This window comes from Geotrypetes seraphini, chromosome 4, assembly GCF_902459505.1.
Source record: "Geotrypetes seraphini chromosome 4, aGeoSer1.1, whole genome shotgun sequence".
NCBI lineage: Eukaryota > Metazoa > Chordata > Amphibia > Gymnophiona > Dermophiidae > Geotrypetes > Geotrypetes seraphini.
In genome coordinates this window covers 139,982,596-140,009,497 of record NC_047087.1, presented here as the reverse complement: position 1 = coordinate 140,009,497, position 26,902 = coordinate 139,982,596, and the positions used below count along the sequence as shown (strand labels likewise).

The 26,902-nt window shown below is 43.1% G+C and overlaps 1 protein-coding gene across 1 annotated transcript in view; it reads left to right on the top strand.

Annotated features, from left to right (window-relative positions):
* PLEKHG4 (pleckstrin homology and RhoGEF domain containing G4) overlaps nt 1-26,902 on the top strand; it is a 517,593-nt gene that overhangs the window by 343,373 nt on the left and 147,318 nt on the right. Inside the window, 3 exon segments of the mRNA XM_033942931.1 lie at nt 4,904-5,280; nt 5,282-5,785; nt 26,633-26,882. Of these exon segments, the coding sequence (XP_033798822.1) occupies nt 4,904-5,280; nt 5,282-5,785; nt 26,633-26,882 (1,131 nt within the window).

The following is a 26,902-nucleotide window of genomic DNA, read 5'->3' as shown; positions in this document are numbered from 1 at the left end:
GAGAGTAGTGCTGTCTGATTCGCCGATTTGAATCAATTCACTTTCTAAAAAAATTGGACTCACCGATTCAGTTAGTCCTGACACCTTCAGATCTCCTAAAGCAGCGGTGGCGGTGGCCGATGGAAAGAGGCAGAACTCGGAACAAGCTGTCCCTCCAGGGCCTTCACTCTGCTACATCACTGATGACGTGGCAGAGGAAAGCCCTGATGGGACAGGCCAGAAGCAGCCTGTTCTGAGCACTGCCTCTTCCCTCTGACCTCAGATCACATGGTGGAGGAGGTTGGCTAGGAGGTGCTACATAGAGGAATAGGAAGGAGGGATAGTTTGCTGTACAGGGGGATGGGAGGGAGGGATGGAAATCTGCTGCACAGGGGGATAGAAGTGATGCTGGATGTCCAGAAAGTCAGTTTCAATTATCGGCACTTGGCTGTCCCGGCTAGTAGGATGTCCAAGTGCTGACTTGGGCTGGTTTTTGGACTTTTCAAAGTTTTGATTATGAGCCTCTATGTTCTTACCTTGATAATATATTTTCCAGTAGCTAGGTGTGTCATTCTGGAGCCCTGCCCTGTCCTTCCTGGGCCTGCCTATTGTCTCATTCTGTTTGTTCTTCTCCAAGTATGTTTCTTGGATATCAGTCAGTCCTTTGGGCCATGAAGAATTGTATATAGTCTATTTTCAGTATCTACAAGGGTACTACCCGAGCTCCTTTGATGTTTCTGTTGGATTTGTTTAATCTTCTCTTGTTCATTTGTTAGAGCAGAACTGTTATGTGCTTGGGAAGTTTTCCCGTTTTCCTTACTTCACCTACTCTCGGAGGAGCTTTTGCATGCTTTAAAACTAACTGTAAGAACATAAGAATAGCCTTACTGGGTCAGACCAATGGTCCATCAAGCCCAGTAGCCCGTTCTCACGGTGGCCAATCCAGGTCACTAGTACCTGGCCAAGACCCAAGGAGCAGCAATATTCTATGATACCGACACAGAGCAAGCAGTGGCTTCTCCCATGTCTTTCTCAATAACAGACTATGGACTTTTCCTCCAGGAACTTGTCCAAACCTTTCTTAAAACCAGCTACGCTATCTGCTCTTACCACATCTTCTGGCAACACGTTCCGGAGCTTAACTATTCTCTGAGAGAAAAAAAAATTTGTTCTTATTAGTTTTAAAAGTATTTCCCTGTAGCTTCATCGAGTGTCCCCTAGTCTTTGTAATTTTTGACAGAGTGAAAAATCGATCCATTTGTACCCATTCTACTCCACTCAGGATATTGTAGACTTCAATCATATCTCCCCTCAGCTGTCGTTTTCCAAGCTGAAGAGCCCTAACCCTTTAGTCTTTCCTCATACGAGAGGAGTTCCATCCCCTTACCATCTTGGTCGCTCTTTTTTGAACCTTTTCTAGCACCACTGTATCTTTCTTAAGATAAGGAGACCAAAATTGTACGCAATACTCTAGATGAGGTCACACCATGGAGCGATACAGGGCATTATAACATTCTTAGTCTTGTTAATCATCCCTTTTTAAATAATTCCTAGTATCCTGTTTGCGTTTTTGGCCGCCGCCACACATTGGGCGGAAGGTTTCATCGTATTGTCTATGATGATACCCAGATCCTTTTCTTTGGCATTAATCCTCAAGGTGGACCCTAGCATCCAGTAACTGTGATTCAGGTTATTCTTCCCAATGTGCATCACTTTGCATTTGTCCACATTAAATTTCATCTGTAGGAGGCATTAGAGCTCTCAGTGATGTAAGAAATTATGGAAAAAAATCCAGAGTGAATTCCTTCTGCAGAGTTCGCAGCAATGGGGAAATTATCGGCTTGTTCAGAATAACACACCTATCTACTGGAAGAGATATTATCAAGGTAAGAACATACTAATCTCCTTTTAGTAACTTACAAGTGTGTTCATTCTGCAGCTCCTCAGTAACTCTCCTCTCTTGTCTCTCCTTATACATCCTCCCAAGAAATCTGTTCCTCAGACAAATTGCTTTTATCTGTACTCTTCTCCACTTACAATTCCAGACTTCATCCTTTCATCTCGCCGTCCCCTATGCCTGGAATAAACTACCAGAGTCAATCTGACATGCCCTCTTCACTTGTTCAGACATAGGCTGAACCTTTTTGAGAAAGCCTTCAACTCATAACCCTACTCCCCTCTGCTCACCCCCTAGCCAGCAGTTTAACTATCCCATCTAACTATAACCCCTAGCTTGGCATCCTGCTTGTCTGTCTTGATTGTTTAGATTGTAAGCTCATTCGAGCATGAACTGTCTTCTTTGTAAATCTGTCTGGTAGCACTCTAGAAATAATTAATAGTTGTAATACAGTAGACTCTTTCAGTTAACCGGTACCCATGGGGATTGATAGATGCCGGTTAAAAGTAGTTTCTGGTTGTTTGAGAGTTACTATTAAAAATAGGCCTAACTAATACTATACCCCATACTATGCCATACCATAAACTGTTCCAGATAAACTACCAAACATGTGGTAGGCAAAGCATGGGCATACTCAGGTATGGTGTGTCAAGTTTCCTCTTAATTTCTTCAGAAATTGATTTATGTTCATTTTTATTTAAAGTAGTTCTGTATTGCTTAGATTTTTTTTCTGGCTGCTTGAGAGTTCTGGTTAATTGAGTTCCGATTAACAGAAGTAGTAGGTAGTAGGTAACTATAGTATCAGATGACTTGGAGGAAATAGTGGTCTTGAAATAGGACTAGAGGCCTGTCCAATGGACAAGTTTAAATGAAATGTATTAGATCTAAATTTTTACTTTTGATCATGACTACAGTTGCTATTTAACTTATTTATAAATGATCTGGAAATTGGAATGACAATTGAGGTGATTAAATTTGCAGGTGACACGAAAACTGTTCAAAGTTGTTAAAATGCATGCAGGTTGTGAAAAATTGCAGGTAGAACCTTAGGAAATTGGAAGACTGGGCGTCCAAGTGCCAGATGAAATTAAATGTAGACAAATGCAAAGTGATGCACTTTGGGCAGAATAATCCAAATCACAGTTACCAGATGCTAGGGTCCACCTTGAGGGTTAACGCCCAAGAAAAGGATCTGGGGTGGTCACTGTTGACAATATAATGAAATCTTCCACCCAATGTGCGGCGGTAGCCCAAAAAGCAAACAAGATGCTTGGAATTTTTTTTAAAAGGGATGGTTAACAAGACTAAGAATGTTATAATGCCCCTGTATCGCTCCATGGTGCAACCTCACCTGGAGTATTGCATTCCATTTCTGGTCTCCTTATCTCACAAAGATATAACGGCACTAGAAAAGGGTCAAAGAAGAGTGACTAAGATGATAAAGGGGATGGAATTCCTCTCGTATGAGGAAAGACTAATCAAGTAAGGGCTCTTCAGTTTGGAAAAGAGATGGCTGAGGGGGAGATATGATTGAAGTCTACAAAATCCTGAGTGGAGTAGTACTGGTACAAGTGAATCGAATTTTTTCACTCCGTGCAAAAATTACAGAAACAACAGTACACTCGATGAAGTTTGCAGGGAAATACTTTTAAAACCAATAGGAAGAAATTTTTTTATCACTCAGAGAATAGTTAAGGCTCTGGAACACATTGCCAGAGGATGTGGTAATGAGTGGATAGTGTAGCTATGGTTATTAAGAAAGGTTGACAATTTCCTGAAGGAAAAATCTATAGTCTGTATGTTGAGAAAGACATGTAGCAAGCCACTGCTTGCCCAGGATCGGTAAGCATGGGAATGTTGCTACTCTTTGGGTTTTCACCAGATACTAGTATCCTGAATTGGCCACCTTGAGAACAGGCTACTGGGCATGATAGACCATTGTCTGACCCAGTAAGGCTATTCTAAAAGTTCTTATGTATTTTTTGGATTTTATTACATTTTGTATGTGGTTTCTCTTTGTGCAAGGAAATACATAGAGTTTGTTGAGGGCTTTTTTAAAATCTGCAGATTATTTTGTTTGGAGTTTAAGAACATAAGAATTGCCATACTGGGACAGACTGAAGGTCGATCAAGCCCAGTATCCTGTTTCCAATAGTGACCAACCCAGGTCCTAAGCACCTAGCTAGATTCCAAGTAACAAAACAGATTCTATGCTGCTTATCCTAGGAATAAGCAATGAATTTCGCCAAGCCATCTCAATAATGGCCTAAGGATTTCTCTTTTAGAAAATTATACAAAACTTTTTAAAACTTCACTAAGCTAACTGATTTCACCACATTTTCGGTCAATGAATTCCATAGTTTAATTACACATGTGAAGAGTTTGAGGTTTGTATATCTCATTCAAGTCACAGAGTTTGTTTTTATACTCAAGACTTCATTTCCTGTTCTTGGAATTCTTCTAATAGACAGCTCCTGGGACCAACAGTAATCTCAAGGATTTCATTATGTCATTTTCAAAAGGAAGAAGCAGTGGTTATTTAAAACAAAAGGTGCCTTTTAATGCTACTTCCCATGAGTAGATTTAAAAAAAAAAAAAAAAGTTCTCGACTTTTTTCTGGTATTCATTTGTAAATTCTAAGAAGTATAAATAGATTATGAGCTAAACCCACATATAAGTACAAGAAAATTAGAAGATTTGTAGCAAACATTAGAAAGCACACCTTAGCTTTTCTCATGGGCATTTGTTGAGAAAAATAAACACTGAATCCTAAGGAATCTCTGGATAATCAGGCAAAACAGTGACCCAGCTGAGGAGTGACCAGCTCCATGGTGCAGCTGAAAGAACCAGGAGAATGGGAATGTTTGTTTTCCTCTGCAGAATACAAAGCCCTTTATTTTTTTTTTTTTTACTGCATTACTTAGGCAGCTGGATCACTGCTCTGCTGAGTTTTCACATAGACAGCCTGATTTTTTAAATATATGTGCAGTAATAGATTGCTTGACTGTTTTTCATGTTTTTTGACAGGCTTATGAGTGGGCCTTGGAGGGGATGCGACATCTAGCCAGCATCAGCATGGAGGACTGCAGCTCGCCAGACCATTGTGCCATGGCCATCAAGTCTTTGGGAGGCTTACAAGGAGCAGCACCAGAAATCTGCCAAACTGCATTCGAGGAAATGAAGGAGCTGGCTTCAGAGCTGGGGAACAACAGAGGCACAAAGCAGTGGCAGTTTGCCTGGTCCAAGTGTCAGGAGACCAAACTTGTATTTGAAAAGAAACTAGAAGTAGCTCTGAGAATTAGGAGACTGTCTTGCCATGGAGAAGGTAGTAGTGTTCACAGTGATGATTGTTTGATTGTCCAGCGCAGACATTCTGACGGCAATGGGTCCAAGCATGCTTTCTAAAAGAAGCAGCAGTAGTTCATATTTAGAGAAGACCATTTCTTCTCCTGGGGTACATGTTTCAGCTTCTCCTGCAGACATAGGGATTGTTAAAGAATTTACCACCAGAACATCTCCCAGCATAAGACCTTCAATGAGTATGTGCTCTGGCTCTTTGGCTGCTCAGAAGCTGTTGCTCTGCAGTGTTTCTGATGAGGAACTGCATCAGAACAGTAGCATTGTGGACTTTGTGCAGTCCCAGCCTTCTTTTTCCTCCACACCAGTATTAGGCAGACAGAAGCAGAGAAGGATCCTAAAAAAGACTCAGAGCTTGGACCTACCCTGTGATGATGGTGTACAGTATAGCTGTCACAGAACCCTGAGTGAACCTGCCAGACGCGGCAATACTGGGGTCTTCATTAAAGGTCTGGAGGTGAGCAGTATGGAACTGGTGGACAGGGCATACGTCTCGCAGGAGATGAGCTCTCATGCTTGGCCAGCCAATAATCATCCTGAACAGCGCAGAAAGTAGTATCTCTTCCATTGATGCTAAGAACAGGGGCAGGTATGTAACTTTACTATTGATCTCTAATTTCTGCTTGCAGCCCCCGGTACTAGTCACGTTGGGGAGCCTCTGAGGTTCTGCAAGGGAGAGTATTCTTTATACGTACTGATGAGTGCTGAGAGCCCTCATTATTGGCAACATTAGGGGATGATGTAATTAATGACAGGTAATTTAGGACTTAATCTCACTACACTTTCGACCTGGTTTACAGCACAGCACAACTACTCATGAAAGATAAGCAGAGTCCACAAAGAGAAGTACTAAACATTCCACAGGCATAGAGTTCCAGAAACAAGGCAGAAAAAACCCACAATTCGCACATCAGCAACGCTTCTTCTGTGAAAATTATTAAGAGGAGGAAAAAGCCTCAGATCCCCCCTCCACCAAACCGAGAAACTCAGGTTGAAAACAGGTGGAGTTTTTACAGGGTTTAATAAAGTCACTGGCATAAAAAACCTCCTCAATAATATTTCTCTATTGAAATATTATTGAGGAGGTTTTTTTATGCCAGTGACTTTATTAAACCCTGTAAAACTCCACCTGTTTTTCAACCTGAGTTTCTCGGTTTGGTGGAGGAGGGGATCTGAGGCTTTTTCCTCTTCTTAATAATTTTCACAGAAGAAGCTTTGCTGATGTGCGAATTGTGGGTTTTTCTGCCTTGTTCTGGAACTCTATGCCTGTGGAATGTTTAGTACTTCTCTTTGTGGACTCTGCTGATCTTTCATGAGTAGTTGTGCTGTGCTGTAAACCAGGTCGAAAGTGTAGTGAGATTATATTGATTTGGTTTTTCGAGGGGCTTGTGTTGTGTTTGCATGTAATTTAGGACTGACAGTGTCAAAGGAATGTTCATTTCTGAAGGCACTAATTGATGATGATCTCATATACAGTTTATGTTTTATCTAAAAACTTGATATATTGCTTATCTTTTCCAGATCAAAGCGGTTTACAATATAAAAATTCATTATTCCAAGACAGGGGCTACTGTATTATGGATATATTACTTTATAATAATACTAGTGTTTCAGGTGCTAGTAAAGCCTCCTTCCCTCACATAGTCCCCTATTTTCAGCCGCAGCTCCAGCTCCAAACCCATATTTTACCCCCATCCCCCTTCTTTGCTCCCCCCTGTCCAGCAGCACCTCTTCCCTGCTCCCCCTGTCCCTCTTCCCTGCTCCAGCAGCACTTCTTCCCTGCTCCCCTGGCCCAGCAGCACCTCTTCCCCTGCTCCCCTTGTCCCTCTTCCCTGCTCCCCCTGTCCAACAGCACATGTTCTCTACTCCCCCTGTCCAGCAGCACCCCTTCCCTATCCCTCTTTCCTGCTCCCCTGGTCCTTCTTCCCTGCTCCCCCGGTCTAGCAGCTTCTCTTCCATGCTCCCCCTCTCACTGCCTTCCATACTTTGTCCCTCCCCTACCCTCCGAAGCCAACCTGTCTGCCAGCCATCCCCCTGTGCAGTAGAACCCTCTCCCCCCTCGCCACTATTGCCGCCATGCAGCCGACCCCACTGACCCTCCCACCGCGAGATGATTGTCAAACCTACTTGCTCCAGCAGCGGCCACATCATACTAAAGACGCTGCTTCGCGGCCTTCCCATGCTCTGATTTCCTCTGCTGGCGTCTCTGATGATAAGGTTATCTACCCTGACCAGTACTGAGTATCCATGTCTAATTCAGCCTACAGTGGCCAGTATTTTTAACAAAATGCTGCTCACCTTAGGCTGAATATTGTCCCTGTATATTTTGGGCCTGTTATTCAGAACTTACAAGGGATCAACATTCAAACTGATTTGACTAGGCAGGAGAGGCTCCTGCCCAGATAAATTGTGCTGGCTGGCCCAGGATCCAGTATTTAGTGGCTGCTGAATATTCATTCTGACCGCTTTGGCTCTGAACTGCTCAGACTGCCATGGTAGAACTCTTTACAGGGCATTGGTGATATTCAGTACCAATGCCTGCATAGCTAACCAGACATGTAGAACTGCATAAAAAGCAGTCCTGGTTAGCTATGCAGGTATGTTACTAAATATTGACTATATCTGGATAACTTTCAGGTATCACCAAAGACCTGGCTAGTCAATGCTGGTGCCTGGAAAGGTCTAATTTAGCTTGCGGTGGTCAGCATTCAAAGAAACACCACTACTGACTGAATAATCAGCCAGTAAGCTCCTAAATTTATGCTCATAAATTATGCTCATAAATTTGTGCTGGTGTAATCTAAAAGATTACATTTCCCAGCTGAAAAAGGGCACCGATTTAGCAGCATAAATTTGGAAGTATCAACTTTTTTTGACTAGCAGACCCATGATTTCTAACATTCTATTTGTGTTTTGGCCACCACTGTACCCTGAGCAGATGCCACCTGATATTCAGTGCTATTTATCCAGCCATAAATGGCTCTTGCCTACTTAAATAGCATTTGATCAGCTAACTTTTAATATTTAGTGGAAGATAGTTGGCTATATCTGCTGAATATTAGCACTTAGTAGCTTAAACTTGGCTGGCTATATCACGCGATAGCTGCCTTTTTAAGTGCTATCCAACCAAGTTATAGAGGCCCAGTAGGGCCATGCAAAAAGCAGGTATGTCTTTGGCTACTATAACTTAGAAGGCCAGTGTTTAAAATGAACATACGAGGGATGTTCAATAATTTATCTACCTCAGTAGGAAAGAAAAGAGTTTTCAAAAAATGTTTGTTTTATTTTTCAGTATGGGTCTCCTGATAGCTCCATACACTTTATCCACTTCTTTTGCAATGACTTTAACCCCTTTGAAAGAATTCTTCTGTTTAACTTTCAAACACAATGTCACAGCTTCTTTGATGTCTTCATCATTTGAAAACTGCTGTCCACAGAGAGCTTTCTTCAAAACTTGGAACAGGAAATAATCCGAGGGAGCCAGGTCAGGATTGTATGATGCATGGTTCAGCTGCTGAAACCCACATTCCTTAGGATGACAGCCTATGATTGTCGTTGACATGGGCACTGGTGCATTGTCATGAAGAAAGCAGCATGCCTGCTGTGAGTTTTCCCTTATCTTTTCTCTTTGATTGACTCCGGCAAAGAGATCATTGTGTTGACGTAACTCTCCCAGTTATGGTTGTCCTTTCTGATATGAACTCCAGAAGCAAAAGTCTTTCATCAATCCAAAAGACAGTTGCCATGACTTGTGCCTGCAGATTTTTCTGTCTTGAACTTTTTTTGGGGTGGGGATGACTTTTTGTTTCCACTGCATTGACTCCATTTTGGACTCAGGATCTCTGTGATAACCCAAGTCTCATCTCCAGTTACCAAACGAGGAAAATAATTCACTTGGTCTTCATGGAACAAGTTCTCCTGACAGCACTGGAGCCTTGTGGCATCAGCAATTCTTGGAACCCATCTTGCACTAACCTTGAATATGCCCAACTTTTCATGAGTTATTTACCAAACTGTACCTGCCGAGATGCCCATTTCTTCAGCTAGTAGGGAAACCTTAATTCGTCTGTCTGACAAAATTAAATCATCAACATTTCTTTCACATTTCTGTGGACATTGCTTCTACAGGCCGTCCAGTGTGAGGTCATCGCCAATGGATTCTCTATCCCACTTTAAACTGCTTGCTCCAAAAATTTTACTTTGTAGGATGATGGGGCAGATTCACCATAAACTTCAGTCATGTGGTCAATGGATCTCTTTTGTTTTTTTCCCTTTTGTGAGAAATTTTATCCACTGAACACATGCTCCAAAATCTAGCAGTTTTCTTACTTTATTCGCATGAGGGCTCTCCTGACTTCCTGTCTCTTGGAATGTTAGACTCACACTAAGATCACAACCTTGAGACATGTCAACAACATGCACAAACTTGTTTCAACATACTTGCTACTTTTTTTTTTTTTTCATACTCAGGTAGATAAATTATTGAATGTCCCTCATAGCTGGCTGTTTGAGCTGGCCAAAGATAGACTGAATATTCAGTACCAGTCACTGGAAATGGCTGACATTGAATATTGGGGACCCGCTGGGGGGGGGTCACGACTCCATCCAGGGCTCCTCCGCCGCGGCCCAGTGACATCTGTTGCCGTTCCTTCCCCTCAGTTCTAGTCAGAGCCTGGCTGTGGGAGGTTTACTGGGGGTGAGATATGAGATTACCTAGAAGTGATTCAACACAATCTTGGCACAATGTCCAGGTGGACTTTCTCAGTTGTCATGCTCTGGATCCCAGCAAGTGATGTCTCAGGCTGGACTCCATTTAAATTGATTGTTCAGGGCCTCGGGTTGGACGATTATGGACCCGCATGGCCATCAGTGTCAATTCCAAAGTGATTGAGGCTCTCAGTCCTGCCGGGCTGAGGTGCTGGATGTTCTGCTTCAGGCTTGGCTGACCGATTGAGCCTGCTATATTTTTTTCCATAGTAGCCTCTGGTGGACAGAGTTAATTTTTTCCTTCAGATTGCTCGACACGCAGGCTGTGTGATTCTCGTGACTCTGGATTGGCCCAGATGTCCATGGTACATGGATCTGGTTCATCTGCTCATGACAGATCCTCTCCCACTGCCCCTATCATCCGATCTCCTGTCTCAGGGTCCCATTCCAATGTTCGATCCGGATCCCTTTTGTCTTACAGCTTGGTTCTTGAAAAGGCTCGTCTAAGGAAGAGAGAGATATTTGGATAAGGTGATTTCCACTCTATTGGGTCTCTGAGACTTTTCAACCCTCTCGGGCTTATGTGGTGTTTGGTGTCTCTTTGAGGAATGGTGTTCTGTGTGGGGGGTTTGAGCCAACCATGGGCGGTAGCTGGCCTTCCTCCCTGTGGTCTCAATATCAGCCTCTAGGTTTTGTCCATAATGACAGCTAGATCTTTTTATCCTGAGTGGTGATGCCTTAATTTGCACTTAGCATTGTTGTATCTATAATTTGGGTTATTCTTCCCAATGTGCATCTTTTTGCACTTGTCTACATTTAGGACCCTTATAGAAAGCTGTAGAAGCAATTCTCCCACGGGCAAATACACTGAAGCCTATAAGAATTGAATGTGCTTTTCGGTGCATTTGCTGTGGCTGAATTGCTATTTGCAACATTGTAAAAGGGGTCCTAAACATCATCTTTTCATTTGGATGTTCAGTTGTTCCAATCTTGCAAGATTCATGGCAATTTTTTACACAATTTGGGTGCAATTTACTAACTTTGAATAGTTTTATGTCATCTGCAAATGTAATCACTTCACTCATTCATTTCAAGTTTATAAATATATTAAAAGGCATTGGTCCCAGTATAGATCCCTATAGTATTCCACTGTTTATCTTCTTCCATTGAGAGCTGCCCCACCAGGGTCCAGCGTCAGCAAAGGAGGGGAGTGAGTTGGGCTGGCGAGGGAGATTTGGTCCATCCCCCTCGACACTCCTGCTATATGCCACCATTAATGGGAGCCCAAAGGCACCAAACTTAAACACAGGGTAGCTCCGTTGCCACCAGGAGCTGCCCCACCGGATCCAGCATTGGCCAGAGGAGGGGAGTGAGTTGGGCAGCATGGGAGAATCTCTGCCCTTCCCACCCAATACTTCTGCTACCATCCTGCAATGAATGGGAGTTTGAAAGCACCAAACCTAAATACAGGGTAGCTTCATTGCCACTAGGAGTTGCCCCACTAGCATTCAGGGTCGGCAGAGGTGGAAAGTCAGTCGGGCCACTGTGGGAGATATCGCTCTCCCCTCTCCTTCTTCCCCTCCCCCCCCAAATTATCCTGTACGTTCCTAAGGTGCAAGCCAAAGTTGTGCTTCTTTGCACAATTCTTTGTGCAGTTTACAAAAGCAACTGAAATAGAAACTGAGAACAAGAGCTACATTACCCTCACATCCACAATACAACATACATCTGTGGAGAAGAGTGCAATCAACCATCTGGAACCCATGAATCCATCTGGAACCCATGAATGTTCCACTTAACAACCAGTGAAGATCATCAAACCGCAATAAGGTAATCTCCAGTCAGCTAATTTTAAATCCTCCCATTCTCCATACCTCCAAAAGACATTGCAGAATAACCTCAAGAGAGCATAAAAATAGCCTCACTGGGTCAGACCAATGGTCCATCTAGCCAAGTATCCTGCCTTTGTGGAGGCCAAACCAAGTCACAAGTACCTGGCAAAACCCCAAATAGTATACAAATTAGCAAAAATGGGGGTCTAGGATAGTTTATACTACCTTTATTGTAATTTTTTTGCCCTTAAAGTGCTTCAAATTATAAATGATTTAATTTATTAACCTACTTAAGAACATAACATAAGAACATAAGAAATGCCTCTGCTCGGTCAGACCTGAGGTCCATCTTGCCCAGCAGTCCGCTCACGCGGCGGCCCAAAGGTCCAGGACCTGTCCAATCCTTTCTTAAACCCCAGTACCGTACTCTGCCTTATAACATCCTCTGGAAGCGCATTCCAGGTGTCCACCACCCGTTGGGTAAAGAAGAACTTCCTGGCATTTGTATTGAATCTGGCCCCTTCCAACTTTCTGAATGCCCTCTTGTTCTTTTATTTTTTGAAAGTTTGAAGAATCTGTCCCTCTCTACTCTCTCTATGCCCCTCATGATCTTATAAGTCTCTATCATATCCCCTCTAAGTCTCCTCTTCTCCAGGGAAAAGAGACCCAGTTTCTCCAATCTCTCAGCGTATGAAAGGTTTTCCATCCCTTTTATCAGTCGTGTCGCTCTTGTCTGAACCCTCTCGAGTAACGCCATATCCTTCTTAAGGTACGGCGACCAATATTGGACGCAGTATTCCAGATGCGGGCGCACCATCGCCCGATACAGCGGCAGGATCACTTCTTTCGTCCTGGTTGTAATACCCTTCTTGATTATACCTAGCATTCTATTTGCTCTCTTAGCGGCCGCTGCGCAATGTGCTGTCGGCTTCATTGACGTGTCCACCATTACTCCCAATTCCCTCTCTTGGGTACTCTCATTCAATAGGATCCCTCCCATTGTATAGTTGTACCTCGGGTTTCTGCTTCCCACATGCAATACTTTATATTTCTCAATGTTGAACTTCATTTGCCATCTTGTCGCCCATTCTTCTAGTTTGTTCAAGTCTCTTTGCAATTCCTCGCAGTCCTCTTTAGTCCGAGCGCCCCTAAATAGTTTGGTGTCGTCTGCAAATTTTATTATCTCACACTTCGTCCCTGTTTCTAGATCATTTATGAATACATTAAATAGCAGCGGCCCGAGCACTGAGCCCTGCGGAACACCACTCGTGACCCTCCTCCAGTCCGAGTAGTGGCCCTTCACCCCTACCCTCTGTTTCCTACCCGCCAACCAGTTTCTGATTCATCTATGTACCTCTCCGTCCACCCCATGGTTCTTCAGTTTCCGGAGTAGTCGTTCATGAGGCACCTTGTCAAAGGCTTTTTGGAAATCAAGGTATATGATGTCTATGGGGTCACCTCTGTCCATCCGTTTGTTAATTCCTTCGAAGAAGTGTAATAAGTTAGTTAGGCACGATCTTCCCCTGCAGAAACCATGTTGGCTGGTTATCAGAAGTTTGTTTCTTTCCAAGTGTTCATTGATGTTTTCTTTTATCATTGCTTCCGCCATTTTCCCCGGAACCGAGGTCAGACTCACCAGTCTGTAGTTTCCCGGGTCACCTCTTGATCCCTTTTTAAAGATGGGCATGACGTTGGCTGTCTTCCAATCCTCCGGGATTATGCCTGTTTTCAGGGATAGGTTGCATATTTGCTGCAATAGTTCCACTATCTCCTCCTTTAATTCCTTAAGAACCCTTGGAATGGATTCCATCCAGACCCGGGGGATTTGTCAAATTTTAGTTTATCTATCTACCTGCGCACGTCTTCAAGGCTCACTTCCATGGATGTTAATTTTTTCTGCTTGATTTCCATTGAAGAATTGCTCAGGTATGTTGGTTGTGTCTTCGTTCGTAAATACAAATGAAAAGAACATGTTAAGTTTTTCTGTGACTTCTTTCTCCTCCTTCACTACTCCCTTCCTGTCTCCGTCGTCCAGCGGTCCCACCTCCTCCCTAGCCGGCTGTTTCCCTTTAACATATCTGAAGAACGGTTTGAAATTTCGTGCCTCCCTAGCTAACCTCTCTTCATACTCTCTTTTGGCTTTTTGAACCACACGGTAGACATTCTTTTGATACTTCCTATGCTCTTTCCAGTTCCCCTCAGTTTTGTCCTTTTTTCCATTTCCTGAATGAGTTTTTCTTATTGTTTATCGCTTCCTTCACTATTTTAGTCATCCATACTGAGTCTTTCATTCGACTCTTTTTGCTTCCCTTTCTGAATCTGGGGATGTACAGATATTTGTGCCTCTCTCACCGTGTCCTTGAAAAAAGACTAGGCATGTTCTACCATTTGCCATTTTCTTGGAAGTGTTCCTAAGTTTCTTCCTTACCATTTCCCTCATTGCTTCATAGTTTCCTTTTCTGAAGTTGAAAGTTGTCACCATGGTTCTCTTTCCTTTTGGTATTCCGGCTTCAACCTTGAACTTGATCATATTATGATCGCTGATTTCCCAACGGTCCCACTACTTCCACCTTCCTTTGCAGGTCCCATTAACCCATTTAGGATTAAATCCAGAGTGGCATTTCCTCTCGTCGGGTCTCTAACAAGCTGCTCCATGAAGCAATCTTGTGTAGCCTCCAGGAAATCTGTTTCCCTAGTGCATTTTGAGTATCCAAGACTCCAGTCTATCCCGTGGTAGTTGAAGTCTCCCATAATAACTGTGTAACCGCTTTTGCACTCTTGTTTCATCTCAGCTTCCATTTCTTTATCGATATCACCAGTTTGTCCGGGTGGACGATAGTATAGGCCCATCTTTATTTCATGTCCTTTCCTATCCGGTATTTTAATCCATAGCGATTCCAACTTGTTGGTCGTCTCCGCTGTGTCTATTCTTGTCGATTGTATGCTTTCTTTTATGTATAGGGCTATTCCTCCTCCTTTCTGTCCTGACCTGTCCTGGCGATAGAGCTTATACCCCCGGCAGTGCTGTATCCCATTTGCTTTCCTCATTCCACCATGGTTCAGAGATTCCAATGATGTCTAAGTCCTCTGCATTGGCCACGGCTTCTAGTTCCCCCATTTTGTTTCTTAGGCTCCTTGCGTTAGTATAAATGCAATTTAGATCCTGGCATTTAAATGTCTTCATTTTCTTTCCCTGTGTTTTGGTCTTTAGTGTCTTCTCTTTTGCTACAATCTTTCTAACCTCTTCTTCTGGGTTAGTTGACTCCTGTAATTTGTCCCATGTTTCTTCCCAGCCTTTTTTCTCCTTAGTATCATCACGGGATACCTTCTTCCGAATTGCCGATGCTAGGTCAACTGTCGGCTTTCCCCTTCCTCTTAGTTTAAAGCCTGTTCTATTCCTCTCTTGATGTTGTTTGATAGAAGCCTTGTTCCCGCCGTGCTCAGGTGCAGTCCATCTCTCCTGTAGAGCTTGCTCTTGCCCCAGAACGTTGTCCAGTTCCTCATGAAGTGGAATCCTTCTTCCTCACATCATTTCCTCATCCACGCATTTATTGATTGTAGTTCCTCCTGCCTTTTCACATCTGCCCTCGGTACCGGTAGGATCTCTGAGAACGCTATCTTGTGGGTCCTCATCTTCAGCTTCCTTCCCAGAATCTTGAACTGTTCTATCAGCGTGCTTCTTCTGTAGTCTCTCCTGCTGATATCATTCGTCCCGATGTGGATCATTACTGCGGTCTCTTCCGTCTTCGCTCCTTCCAGAATCTTCCCAATTTTGTCCACAATATCCTTGGTTCTTGCTCCTGGGAGGCAGGTCACCAGTCGATCCTCTCTCTCTCCTGCTATGTGGCTGTCCACATGCCTGAGGATCGAGTCTCCCACTAGGATTGCTGACTTTCCCTTCTTCAATTTTCGCTTCGGTCTCAGGTCAATGTCCTCGATCTGCTTCGCTCTTTCTTCTTCTGGGCATCGACTAGCCAATTCCTCCCCCTCTTGTGGTATTCCTCTGTGGGTGTCTTCATTGAGGTCATCTGCTTCTTGTTCTCCCTTCCGTGTTGGTGTTGGTATAACTTCATTTTTCATCTGAAGTTTATCTTCTTCCACCCTCCTCCTGTAAGCTTCCTCAATGAAGTTCTCGAGTTCCCTGACTTCCTCCTCGATGTGTCTCTCACTCATGAAGTCTTCAGCTGTCTTGACTGGGTCCTCCGTGGTGTAGAGTTCTTCTAGCTCCTGTATCTTGTCCTCTAGTCGCTTGACTTCCTTCTTCAAGCTTTTCAGCTCCTGGCACCGACCGCATACCTCCCGAGGGGAGGTAGTCATACATATGACAGTCTGTGCAGAACATTGGAAAGCTCATCTTCTGGTTCCCCTCTGCTTCCATTGTTGTTCCTGCTTTAAGATAACAGTTAAGATTATGTGTTCCTTCTGCGCCTGCTTCCTGCCTTCTTCTTGTGTGTGCTGCCTTTGCTATACCTTACCTTACTTATGCTTGTGTGTTTGTTCCTTCTGTGCCTGCTTCCCTCAGCACCTGCTTCCTGCCTTTTTCTTGTGTGTGCTGCCTTCTTCTTGTTGTGTGCTGCCTTTGCTCTCCCTTCTTCTTGTGTGTGCTGCCTTTGCTCTACCTTTCCTTACTTTTGCTTGTGTGTGTTTGTTCCTTCTGCGCCTGCTTCTTCCTTACCTTTCAGTCTTTCCTTGGTGTTTTTGGGTGTAGTAACTTGGCCCTTCTTGAGGCCCTTCGCAAAGGTGCTCTCGCTAAGGCGAGCGCCTTTGCCGCTCACCTTCACCACGCGCCGAATGGCTGGGCGCCGTTGGCTCCTCCCCTTTCAAGGGGGAGTCCGGCGCTGTCTTTGACGTGGTGGAGTGGGCGGAGCGAACTCTCGCCGCTTCCCCGAGCCTTCTGCTTCCTTCCTTGCCGCTTCCCTGCTGTGTCCGGCCCGACGCTGCTCTTCTCCTCGGCCGGAACAAGGGAACCCGACGCTGCTCTTCTCCTCTCTGCTGCTCTACTCAGCCGCGTGTGCCACGCTGGCTCTTCCCCTTTCAAGGGGGAGTCCGGCGCTGCCTCTGACACGGTGGGGTGGGCGGAGCGAACTCTCGCCGCTTCTCCTAGCCTTCTGCTTCCTTCCTTGCCGCTTCCCTGCTGTGTCCGGCCCGACGCTGCTCTTCTCCTCGGCCGGAACAAGGGAACCCGATGCTGCTCTTCTCCTCTCTGCTGCTCTGCTTGTTTTGAACCTATAGACAATAACCTAATTTAAAGATAGAACTCATCCCCACTCTATAACGAGGTTGAAGTATCATAAATATGCATAATTCTCAGTAAAGAGACCTCTTATAACCTAGATGGTTATTTCAAGTCTTCATTTTGAAAGCATATGATGTAATCATCTACTTCAAAACCTCCTTCCTACCTATAAATTTATTTGTTTCTTTATGATTTATTAAAATATTTATGGAAATATTTATTGATGAAATGGTTAAAAAACCAACTAACTAACTAGGGGATACAATTTTAAAATTGTTAGGCTTAATCAGTATATATGTTATTCTAGATATGTATTTTATACAAGAGCAACAACACTTATCTTAGTGGCTTTCCAGCCAGAGCCAACGTAGCAGCATTCCATGCGACCATCACATGTCTATCTCAGTAGCAGACTTTGGACTTTTCCTCCAGGAATTTGTCCAAACCTTTTTTTAAAACCAGCTATATTAACTGCTCTTACCACATCCTCTGGCAACGCATTCCAGAGCTTAACTATTCTCTGAATGAAAAAAATATTTCCTCCTATTGGTTTTAAAAGTATTACTCTGTAACTTTGAGTGCCCCTTAGTCTTTGTAAATCATAATGCAGTAAAAAAATTAATCCACTTGTACCTGTTCTACACCACTCAGTATTTTGTAGACTTCAATCATATCTCCCCTCAGCTGTCTCTTTTCCAAGCTGAAGAGGCCTAACCTTTTTAGTCGTTCCTCAAACGAGAAGAGTTCCATCCCCTTTATCATCTTGGTCGCTCTTGTTTGAACTTTTTCTATTGCCACTATATCTTTTTTGAGATAAGGAGACCAGAACTAAAAGCAATACTCAAAATGAATTGCACCAATGAATGATACAGAGGCATTAGCGATTTAACGCACGTAATAGTGTGTGCTAAACTGCCGGCCGCGCTAGCCGCTACTGCCTCCTCTTGAGCAGGTGGTAGTTTTTCGGCTAGCTTGGAGGTTAGCGCATGATAAAAAGTCGCATGCGATAAAGCCGTTAACGCGGCTTCGTTAAAGGAGCCCTTAGTCTTGTTAACCATCCCTTTTCTAATAATTCCTAGCATTCTGTTTGCCTTTTTGGCTGCCGCCGCACATTGGGCAGAAGGCTTCAGTGTATTATCTATGATGACACCCAAATCCTTTTCTTGAGCGCTGACCCCCAAAGTGGTCCCTAGCATCCGATAACTATGATTTGGATTATTCTTCCCAATGTGCATCACTTTGCATTTGTCCACATTGAATTTCATCTGCCATTTGGACGCCCCATATTCTAATTTTCTAAGGTCTTCCTGCAGTTTTTCACAGTCCACATGCATTTTAACAACTCTGAACAGTTTATTGTCATCTGCAAAAGTATTCACCTCATTCATTGTTCCAATTTCTAGGTCATTTATAAATAAGTTAAATCGCACCAGTCCCAACACAGATCCCTACGGCATATCACTATTTACCCGCCTCCACTGAGAAAGATGGCCAGTCAACCCTACCCTCTGTTTTCTGTCCGATAACCAGTTCTTAATCCACAATTGAACATTGCCACCTATCCCATGACTCTTTAATTTTCCCAGGAGCCTCTCATGAGGAATTTTGTCAAAAGCCTTCTGGAAATCTATGTACATTACATCAGGGGTCTTCAAAGTCCCTCCTTGAGGGCCGCAATCCAGTCGGGTTTTCAGGATTTCCCCAATGAATATGCATGAGATCTATGTGCATGCACTGCTTTCAATGCATATTCCTTGCCAGTTTCCATTTGATTTTCAGGAGATGAAAAATCAAAATTAGTTTTACAAAAGTCCATAAGCTCTTCCTGACTCAGACTCCCTGCTATCAGAGTGATCTGTCAGGGAATCCTCTTGCATTTCAACCTCAGGGTATTCAAAAACACACTCTTGTAGCTGTATGACCTGGTTTCTTTAGTGAGCTGTGCTTCTCCTCTCCAAGCATGGCTGCTCAGTGCTCCACCCCTCTGCCTTTCTTTACTAGGTTTGAGGGAACTAGCAACAGGTGTACGCTATTCTCTAATTACCTTCTTCCTAGTGTGAGCTGTGTGTTTATCTAAACTGGCCCCCTGCTTGCAGCATGGTGCAGTCTAATTAGAAACACTACCTGCATCTTTTCTTCCTGACTTTATGGTTCCTACTTTCATACTGAACGTGGACCTAGGAAAAGATAAATTGGTACCAGGTTGCCTGAACACATTCTCTTTAGTATTTCCACTGTGTGCCCCTTTCCCCCCCTTCCCCCAGTTCTAGGCTATGGTATGGGTTTATGTTTGTCTATGGACTGAGTCAATTTTGCCTTCTACTTGTGATTGGTTTCTCTAAGTTTACACTGGCATATGCAGAAACTTCCCTGTGACAATGCCCAGACTGAACAGACGTAGAGGTAGTCTCACACTAGTCTACAAAAGCTTCTTGCAAATCACATTAACAGACTCTTCAATCCTCCCTGATCTAAAATATATGATATGCAAATTAGAAGGTAAATCTAATATATATCCCTGCAATTACTCACAATTACAGGGATATATTTTTAAAACCAATAGGAGGAAATATTTTTTCATTCAAAGAATAGTCAAGCTCTGGAACACGTTGCCAGAGGTTGTGGTAAGAGTAGTTAAAGTAGCTGGTTTTAAGAAACGTTTGGACAGTTTCTTGGAAGAAAAGTCCATAGTCTGTTATTGAGACAGACATGGGGGAAGCCACTATTTGCCCTGGATTGGTAGCATGGAATGTTGCTACTTTTGGGGGGGTTTCCCAGGTACTAGTGACCTGGATTTGCTTCCATGAGGACAGGCTACTAGGTTAGATGAACCATTGGTCTGACCCAGTAAAGCTGTTTTTATGTTCTTCTATCGCCCCCTCTGGACCATGGTAACCTAATACCACAAAACTACAAATTATCTCAAACTGCACCTGCCAATATATAAGAGTATTTGTCTTAGGTGACATAAATATTCCACTAGAGTCTCAAAACAACACTAGCATCTCCAATTTCAAAAAAATTCTTCCTCGATAGTCAACTAGACCTAAAAACATCAGGTCCTACACACATAAAAGGACACACTCGTATAACATCCAACCCCCCCCCCACCCCTTCCCAACCTCATCATGGATACAGAATGGACTGCAGTTCCCTGTTCAGATCACTATCTATAGTGGAATTAGAAAGGTACAGAGAAGGGTGATAAAAGGGATTGGACGACTTCCCTATAAGGAAAGGCTAAAGCAGCTAGGGCTCTTCAGCTTGGAGAATAGACAGCTCAGGGGGGATATCATAGAAGTCTATAAAATACTGAGTGGAGTGTAAAGAGTAGATGTGAATCACTTTACTGTTTCCAAAAATACTAGGCCTAGGGGGCAGACGATGAAGCTACTAAATAGAAGATTTAAAACCGATTTACCCAATGTGTAATTAGAATGTGGTGAAATCAGTTAGCATAGCAGGGCTTTAAAAATGTTTGGATAAATTCCTAAAAGAGAAGTGCATAGGATAAGCAGCATAAAATCTGTGTTACTCCTGGGGATCTTGCCAGGTACATGTGACCTGGGTTGGCCACTGTTGGAAACAGGATACTGGACTTGATGGATCTTTCGTCTAGCCCAGTATGACAATTCTTATGTTTTTATGTGCTCCATAGACTTGTTGCTTGCTTTGCTAAGAATGCCCATAATAGCTGAAGCTTTCATATACCCTGGTATACCCTTTCAGTTTTAATATCAGGGGTCAGGAGTGGGGGGTGGAAAGCAACTACTGGAGAATAGTGCTGCCCGATTCAGGGAAAAAAAATTTTGATTCGATTCAATTCAGTCTATTGAATTAATTTTTCGATTTGATTTGATTCGATTTTCCTGCCCAATTGGGTGTTTTTTCAAACATCCTGGTGAGTTTATTTTATAGCCTTTTCACCCCCTTTGCCCTCTCCTACCCACAGTGGTGTAAACAAAATAAACAAACAAACAAAAAAAAAGAATATTCCTCTCTTTGTTAAATCCTAGCTCACGTTTGCAGTTCTGGCAAGATACACATTTCAAATCTGACATATTGTAATCACAAAACAGAAAATAAAATTATTTTTCTACCTTTTGTTGTCTGGTCATTATTCAAATCATGTTGGTCCCAGGTTCTGGTTGTCTTCTGATAACTCGCTTGCCAGGGTCTCCTGCCCATTTGTCATTTTCTTCTTTCTCTGTGCTAACCATCCATCTTCCATCTCTGTCCTTCCCTTCCGTTTCCCATCCCTCCCCCGGAGGTCTGGCATCTTTCCTTTTTTTTTATCTCCATCCCCGCAGCTGTAGAGCTGGACCCCACCATCCCCAGATCCACCATCTCCTTTTCTCAACCATCTTTTCATCCATCATCTTTCCCTCCTTCCCTACCGCCCCAGGTTCCACCAGCTTTCCCTTTCTGTTCCCAACTACCCTCCTATCCAGTATCTCTATCCCTCACCCCCCATCATACCATCCCTTGTGTCCAACTTCCTTTTGTAGATGCACACAGCTATGGGGATATAATCCATCTGTCTAGAACAGGGACCTCAAAGTCCCTCCTTGAGGGCCGCAATCCAGTCAGGTTTTTAGGATTTCCCCAATGAATATGCATTGAAAGCAGTGCATGCACATAGATCTCATGAATATTCATTGGGGAAATCCTGAAAGCCCAACTGGATTCGGCCCTCAAGGAGGGACTTTGGGGACCCCTGATCTACAGTGTCCATTTGGACATTTTGAGATGTCAATATGTTTCAGAAATAAGCTCTTTAATATGGACCCAGTCGTTAAGAAAAGATTTTCTTTAATGGTAAAAATATCTGGAGAAAAAGACCTTAGATAAGCTGTAGCCTATAGTTCTCCAAAAAGGCAAACTTACTTTCTGCATATTCAGTGGTCAAAAGACTCCACACACGAGTCTTTATAAACTTTGAAATCCAAATCCATACTTGTAAACATAAATCAGTTTAAAGTACAAATATGCCCATGAACATAAATCTACGTGGAGTTCAAGGTAAGATCTGAAGAAACCACACTGTATATTTAAAATATAAGAGGTCCTTTTACTAAGTGGCAATATGCACTAACACAGTAAGACATTTTACAGTGCCTTATTGCGTGGCATGATCAGGCATCCCATGGGAGTTTTGGCATCAACACTTGCTTCCCACGCACTAAATATTTTGTATTTTATGGCACTGGAAGTGGGTTGGGGAGATAGAGAATAGGCTAGTGTAATTACATGGCCCTCTAATATGACTCGATATCAGCCTTCATCAAGCAACTGTACTGGTTATCCATTCCATTGCGAATAAAATTTAAAACTTCATGCATCATATACCAAATAATACACGGAAACTCAGCAGCTCCACTCATCCAATTCTTCTCAAAGGCATGGTCTACCTCCCACAGAACCCTTAACAGAATACTTGCAAACCTTCCTTCAACAAAGAATCTCCAATACAAGCAAATTTTCCACTCCATGTTTACCTTCCTAGGAGTGAAAACCTGGAATGACCTCACTAAAACAACCAGAACGGAACCCAACTGCACCACATTCCGGAAAAAAACCCGAAAACCTACCTCTTTGACACTTGAACATCTCAGATCTTCCCCTGCCCACATGTTCCCCCCATGTCTCCTCCCCTTTTCTCCCTGCCTCTCGCCGCTTCCTCTCACTTCTCTTAGTAAGTCGCCTTGAGCCTGCTTAGGTATATGCGACGCAAAAATAGAAGATTAAATTAGATTAAAGAACTTATCTGGCACAACTACTTAAATAGCTCCAGAGTTGCAATATGATCTTCACATTACAGATCTCAAAGTGTTATGACAGGGGTTCCTGGTATGCTAAAAAAAAGCTGCTTCAGGGAATATTCTGGAGTTGAAAAAAAGACCAAGAATCATCCAGATTTAGGAAGTAAAATTAAGTTTATTCTGGGACCTGACTAGGGCCAAGTTTCAGTAAAAAACACCTGCCTCAGGGGTCTAAAATAACAATATATTAAAAAACTAATCATACAGAAATCATACAGAGATCAGATATGATTGTGTGGCATACAAAATATAAAAAATAATATTACTAATATAGGCCCTCTTTTGCTTAGCCACGGTAGAGGTTTCTACCATGGCCTGGAACGCTAAATGTTTACAGCTCTGACGCTCATAGGAATTCTATGAGTGTCAGAGCAGCAGCACATTTAGCACTCTGGACTGTGGTAGAAACATCTACCGTGGCTTAGTAAAAGGAGGGGATAATCCATTGAAAAGTCATAAATATATCAATATAAATGAATACAAAAGTATAAAAAATATAACCATAAAACACATAATAGTTTATAAATAAACTAGTCTTTAAGCCCGTTACATTAACAGGTGCTAGAATAGATGTGTGTGTCTGTCTTTCTTTCTCTCTCTCTCTCTCTCCTTGGACGCTGTCTGTCTCTCTGGCCCCCTGTCTGTCTGTCATTCTTTCTGTCTGTGTCTCTCCCTAGCCCCCTGCTTGCATGTATTTTTCTGTTGTGCCATGCCTGCCTGCTCCGTGGTCCCCTTCTCTTTCCCCCTCCCTCCCAGAGCAAAGCATGATTGCTGTCTGCTCCCCAGCACACCCCTCCCCCAAAGCAGCCCCCTTTCCCTCTCCCCCCTGGTTCCCTGTTGTGTCATGCCTGCCTGCTCCGTGGCCCGCTTCTGTTTCCTCCCTCCCAGAGCAAAGCATGATTGCTGTCTGCCCCCAGCACACCCCTCCCCCAAAGCATCCCCCCTTTCCCTCTCCCCTGGCCCCCTGTTGTGCTATGCCTGCCTGCTCCATGACCTTTTTCTGGTTCCCCCCCCTCCCAGAGCAAAGCATGATTGCTGTCTGCCTCCCAGAATACCCCTCCCCCCCAAAGCAGCCCCCTTTCCCTCTCCCCCTGGTCCCCTGTTGTGCGATGCCTGCTCCTGTTGTGCATGCTTGTTCTTACCCTCCCTCCATCCCGGCTTCCTGGTGTCTTCTGGCCCACCGAACGAACCGCTGCTGCCGCTGCTGCTCCTCTTCAAAGCAGCCTACTGAGGATCACTGGCCAACTGTAGCGAACCTCGCAGGCCGCTCTCTATTTCGGTAGCACGTTCCCTCTGATGCAATCGCTTGCCGGTGCTAAAAATCTCTTCCACGCTTTTGTAAAAGGAGGGTTAGTTTATAATATTGATGTATTTATAAACTATTACGTGTTTTATGGTTATATTTTTTATACTTTTATATTTACACTGGCTTTCACAAAGCTGTGGTAGAGGTTTCCTGTGGCTCTGCAAAGAAAATGCTCTGATGCTGATAGAATTCCTATGAGCATCATAGCATTTATTTCACCGGCCCGCAGTGGAAATTGTAAAATGAGCCCTAATATTGATATATTTTAGACTTTTTAATGGATTATAGGCTTCTTTCATCAAACCATGGTAGAGCTTTCTACTGCGGGCCGGCGAGGTAAATGCTCTAATGCTCAATTCCTATGAGTGTCGGAGCATTTACCGTGCTGGCCCACAATAAAAAAAACTCTACCGCGGTTTGATAAGAGGAGCCCTATATTAGTAGTATTATTTCTATATTTTGTATGTCACACAATCATATCATCTCTGTATGATTAATTTTTTATGAATTGTTATTTTAGACCCCTGAGGCAAGCATTTTTCGCTGAAACATGGCCTGTGTCGGGATCCAGAATAAAGTCCATCTTCTTGCCTGAATCTAGATGGTCCTTGGTGCTTTTTTTAGTTTCCTGTGTATTTTATGCTTCGATTCTCTCCTACAGTATTCTGGAGTCAACATGAATAATGATTGGGTCCATGTTAAGCTTGTCAGATAAAGTCATTTATTACAGCAGTATTTGAGTGGTTAGTGTGTTTTCCCTTCTGTTTTCACTTTAGTGGTGTTTGGTAATTGAAATCACCCATTATTAAAGTGTTGCCAAATTTGTTAGCCTTCCTAATTTCTGTTAACATTTCTCTTGTCCTTTACATATTCAGTGTGCAGTACAGCAAGGCTGATGCTAGAAGTCATGTTGGCCCCACCAGCCGAAGAGGTCTACTGCCTGAGACCTTCCCGCACATTCTCAGTTCAACAGCATGAATTGAGCATGTGCTTGAATGCTGGCGTAAGTGGCTGAAGCATGCCACCGACTTCTTGCTGCTCCGGCAGCAGGTTTCTTCAACTGGCAGGACTCAATCATCCCCGCCAGCAAAGATAGGACATAATGCCATTGCAGGGGGAAGGGAAGGGGGAAAGAGCTGAGAAGAAATGCATAGCCCTTCCAATTCACCCCTGGTCCTCCAAAAATGGACTTCTGCCTACACAGTTAGTTTAAATATCAGGACCTAATTCTGACTACAACAATCATCCTTTTAAATATTAACTGGTATATGTTTAACACTTGATTTTCACTGCATGGATAGAGTTAGATCAGTGGTCTCAAACTCAAACCCTTTGCAGGGCCACATTTTGAATTTGTAGGTACATGGAGGGCCGCAAAAAAAATAGTTAATGTCTTATTAAAGAATTAACAATTTTGCATGAGGTAAAAATCTTTATAGTTTATAAATCTTTCCTTTTGACTAAGTATTAATAATAATATTGTCATTTATAGCTAAAGAGACATTTGAGCAAGAAACTTTTATTTTACTTTTGTGATTACAATAAACATACTGAGGGCCTCAAAATAGTACCTGGGGGGCCGCATGTGGTCCCCGGGCCGCGAGTTTGAGACCACTGAGTTAGATGGTGTTGCTAGCCCCTGAGTGCTCTCCAATTACCCTTTTTTTGGATGGATAATTTTGGCTGGGAGGAGGATTGTAGACCTTAAAGCAAATGTTATGTGGGTGCCAGCCAGTATTCAGTTCTGGGGCCTGCTACATAATTGACCAAAATTAGGACTGCTTTTTATGCATATGATTTGGTCATTTAATTATGTGGGTGCGAACACCTGTATAACTGCTTACATCTCCCCAACTCTGCCCCATGTATCTACTCTAACTTGCCTACTTTTAATATGGGTGATCAGAGCTGATATTCAGCGGCACTGCCTGGTTTAGTTCCACTGAATATCTGGGGGTTAGGTTTCTAAAGGCCATTTAAGCAAGCAGGAGCCTCTTCTACCCGCTTAAATCATTCTGAATATTGGCTGGTATGTTTTTGCAGGGCTTATTTGCATGGGAGAAAAGTACCATGCAAATAATAGTGTATACAAAACAAGGAGCACTTTTAATTAGATATAGAAAACCTAAAATAGCACCAAAGAAATTTCTACAGTAATGAAAGACACATTAGAAACCACCAAATCGTTCACGCATTTTGATGGAAAGCCTGTCTGGAGGGTGAGTTGCCTAATGGGCTACATGATGGCTGTATTGAAAATTATAGGAAATGAGGTAAATTCAGGATAGAATCAGCCAATCTTTTATGACATAGAGCTGTCTGGTCACCTTCTGTTCTTTTGCAAGTCAAATAAATGCTTAGATTTCAGGGAAAGAAGGAAAATGCACACTGATTCATTAATCAGTCTTAGCCAATCAAGAATTCAGGAATGTTTTATGTATTTAACAATGTATTGAGTTTTCTTAAGATGCTGATGCTGAATCTGATACTTTTCAGCAAACTGAAACACATTCTTGAAGAAATGGTGGTGACAGAGAGGGAGTATGTGAGGTCTCTCTGCTATATCATTGAAAATTATTACCCTGAGATGGATCGGTTGGATCTACCACAGGACCTAAGAGGCAAACGCAGCGTCATCTTTGGAAACCTGGAAAAACTTTATGACTTTCACAGCCAGTATTTTCTGAAGGAGTTGGAAAGCTGCTGTAACCATCCTCTGAGAGTCAGCCATTGTTTCTTGCGACATGTAAGGAATCTTCTGGTGAT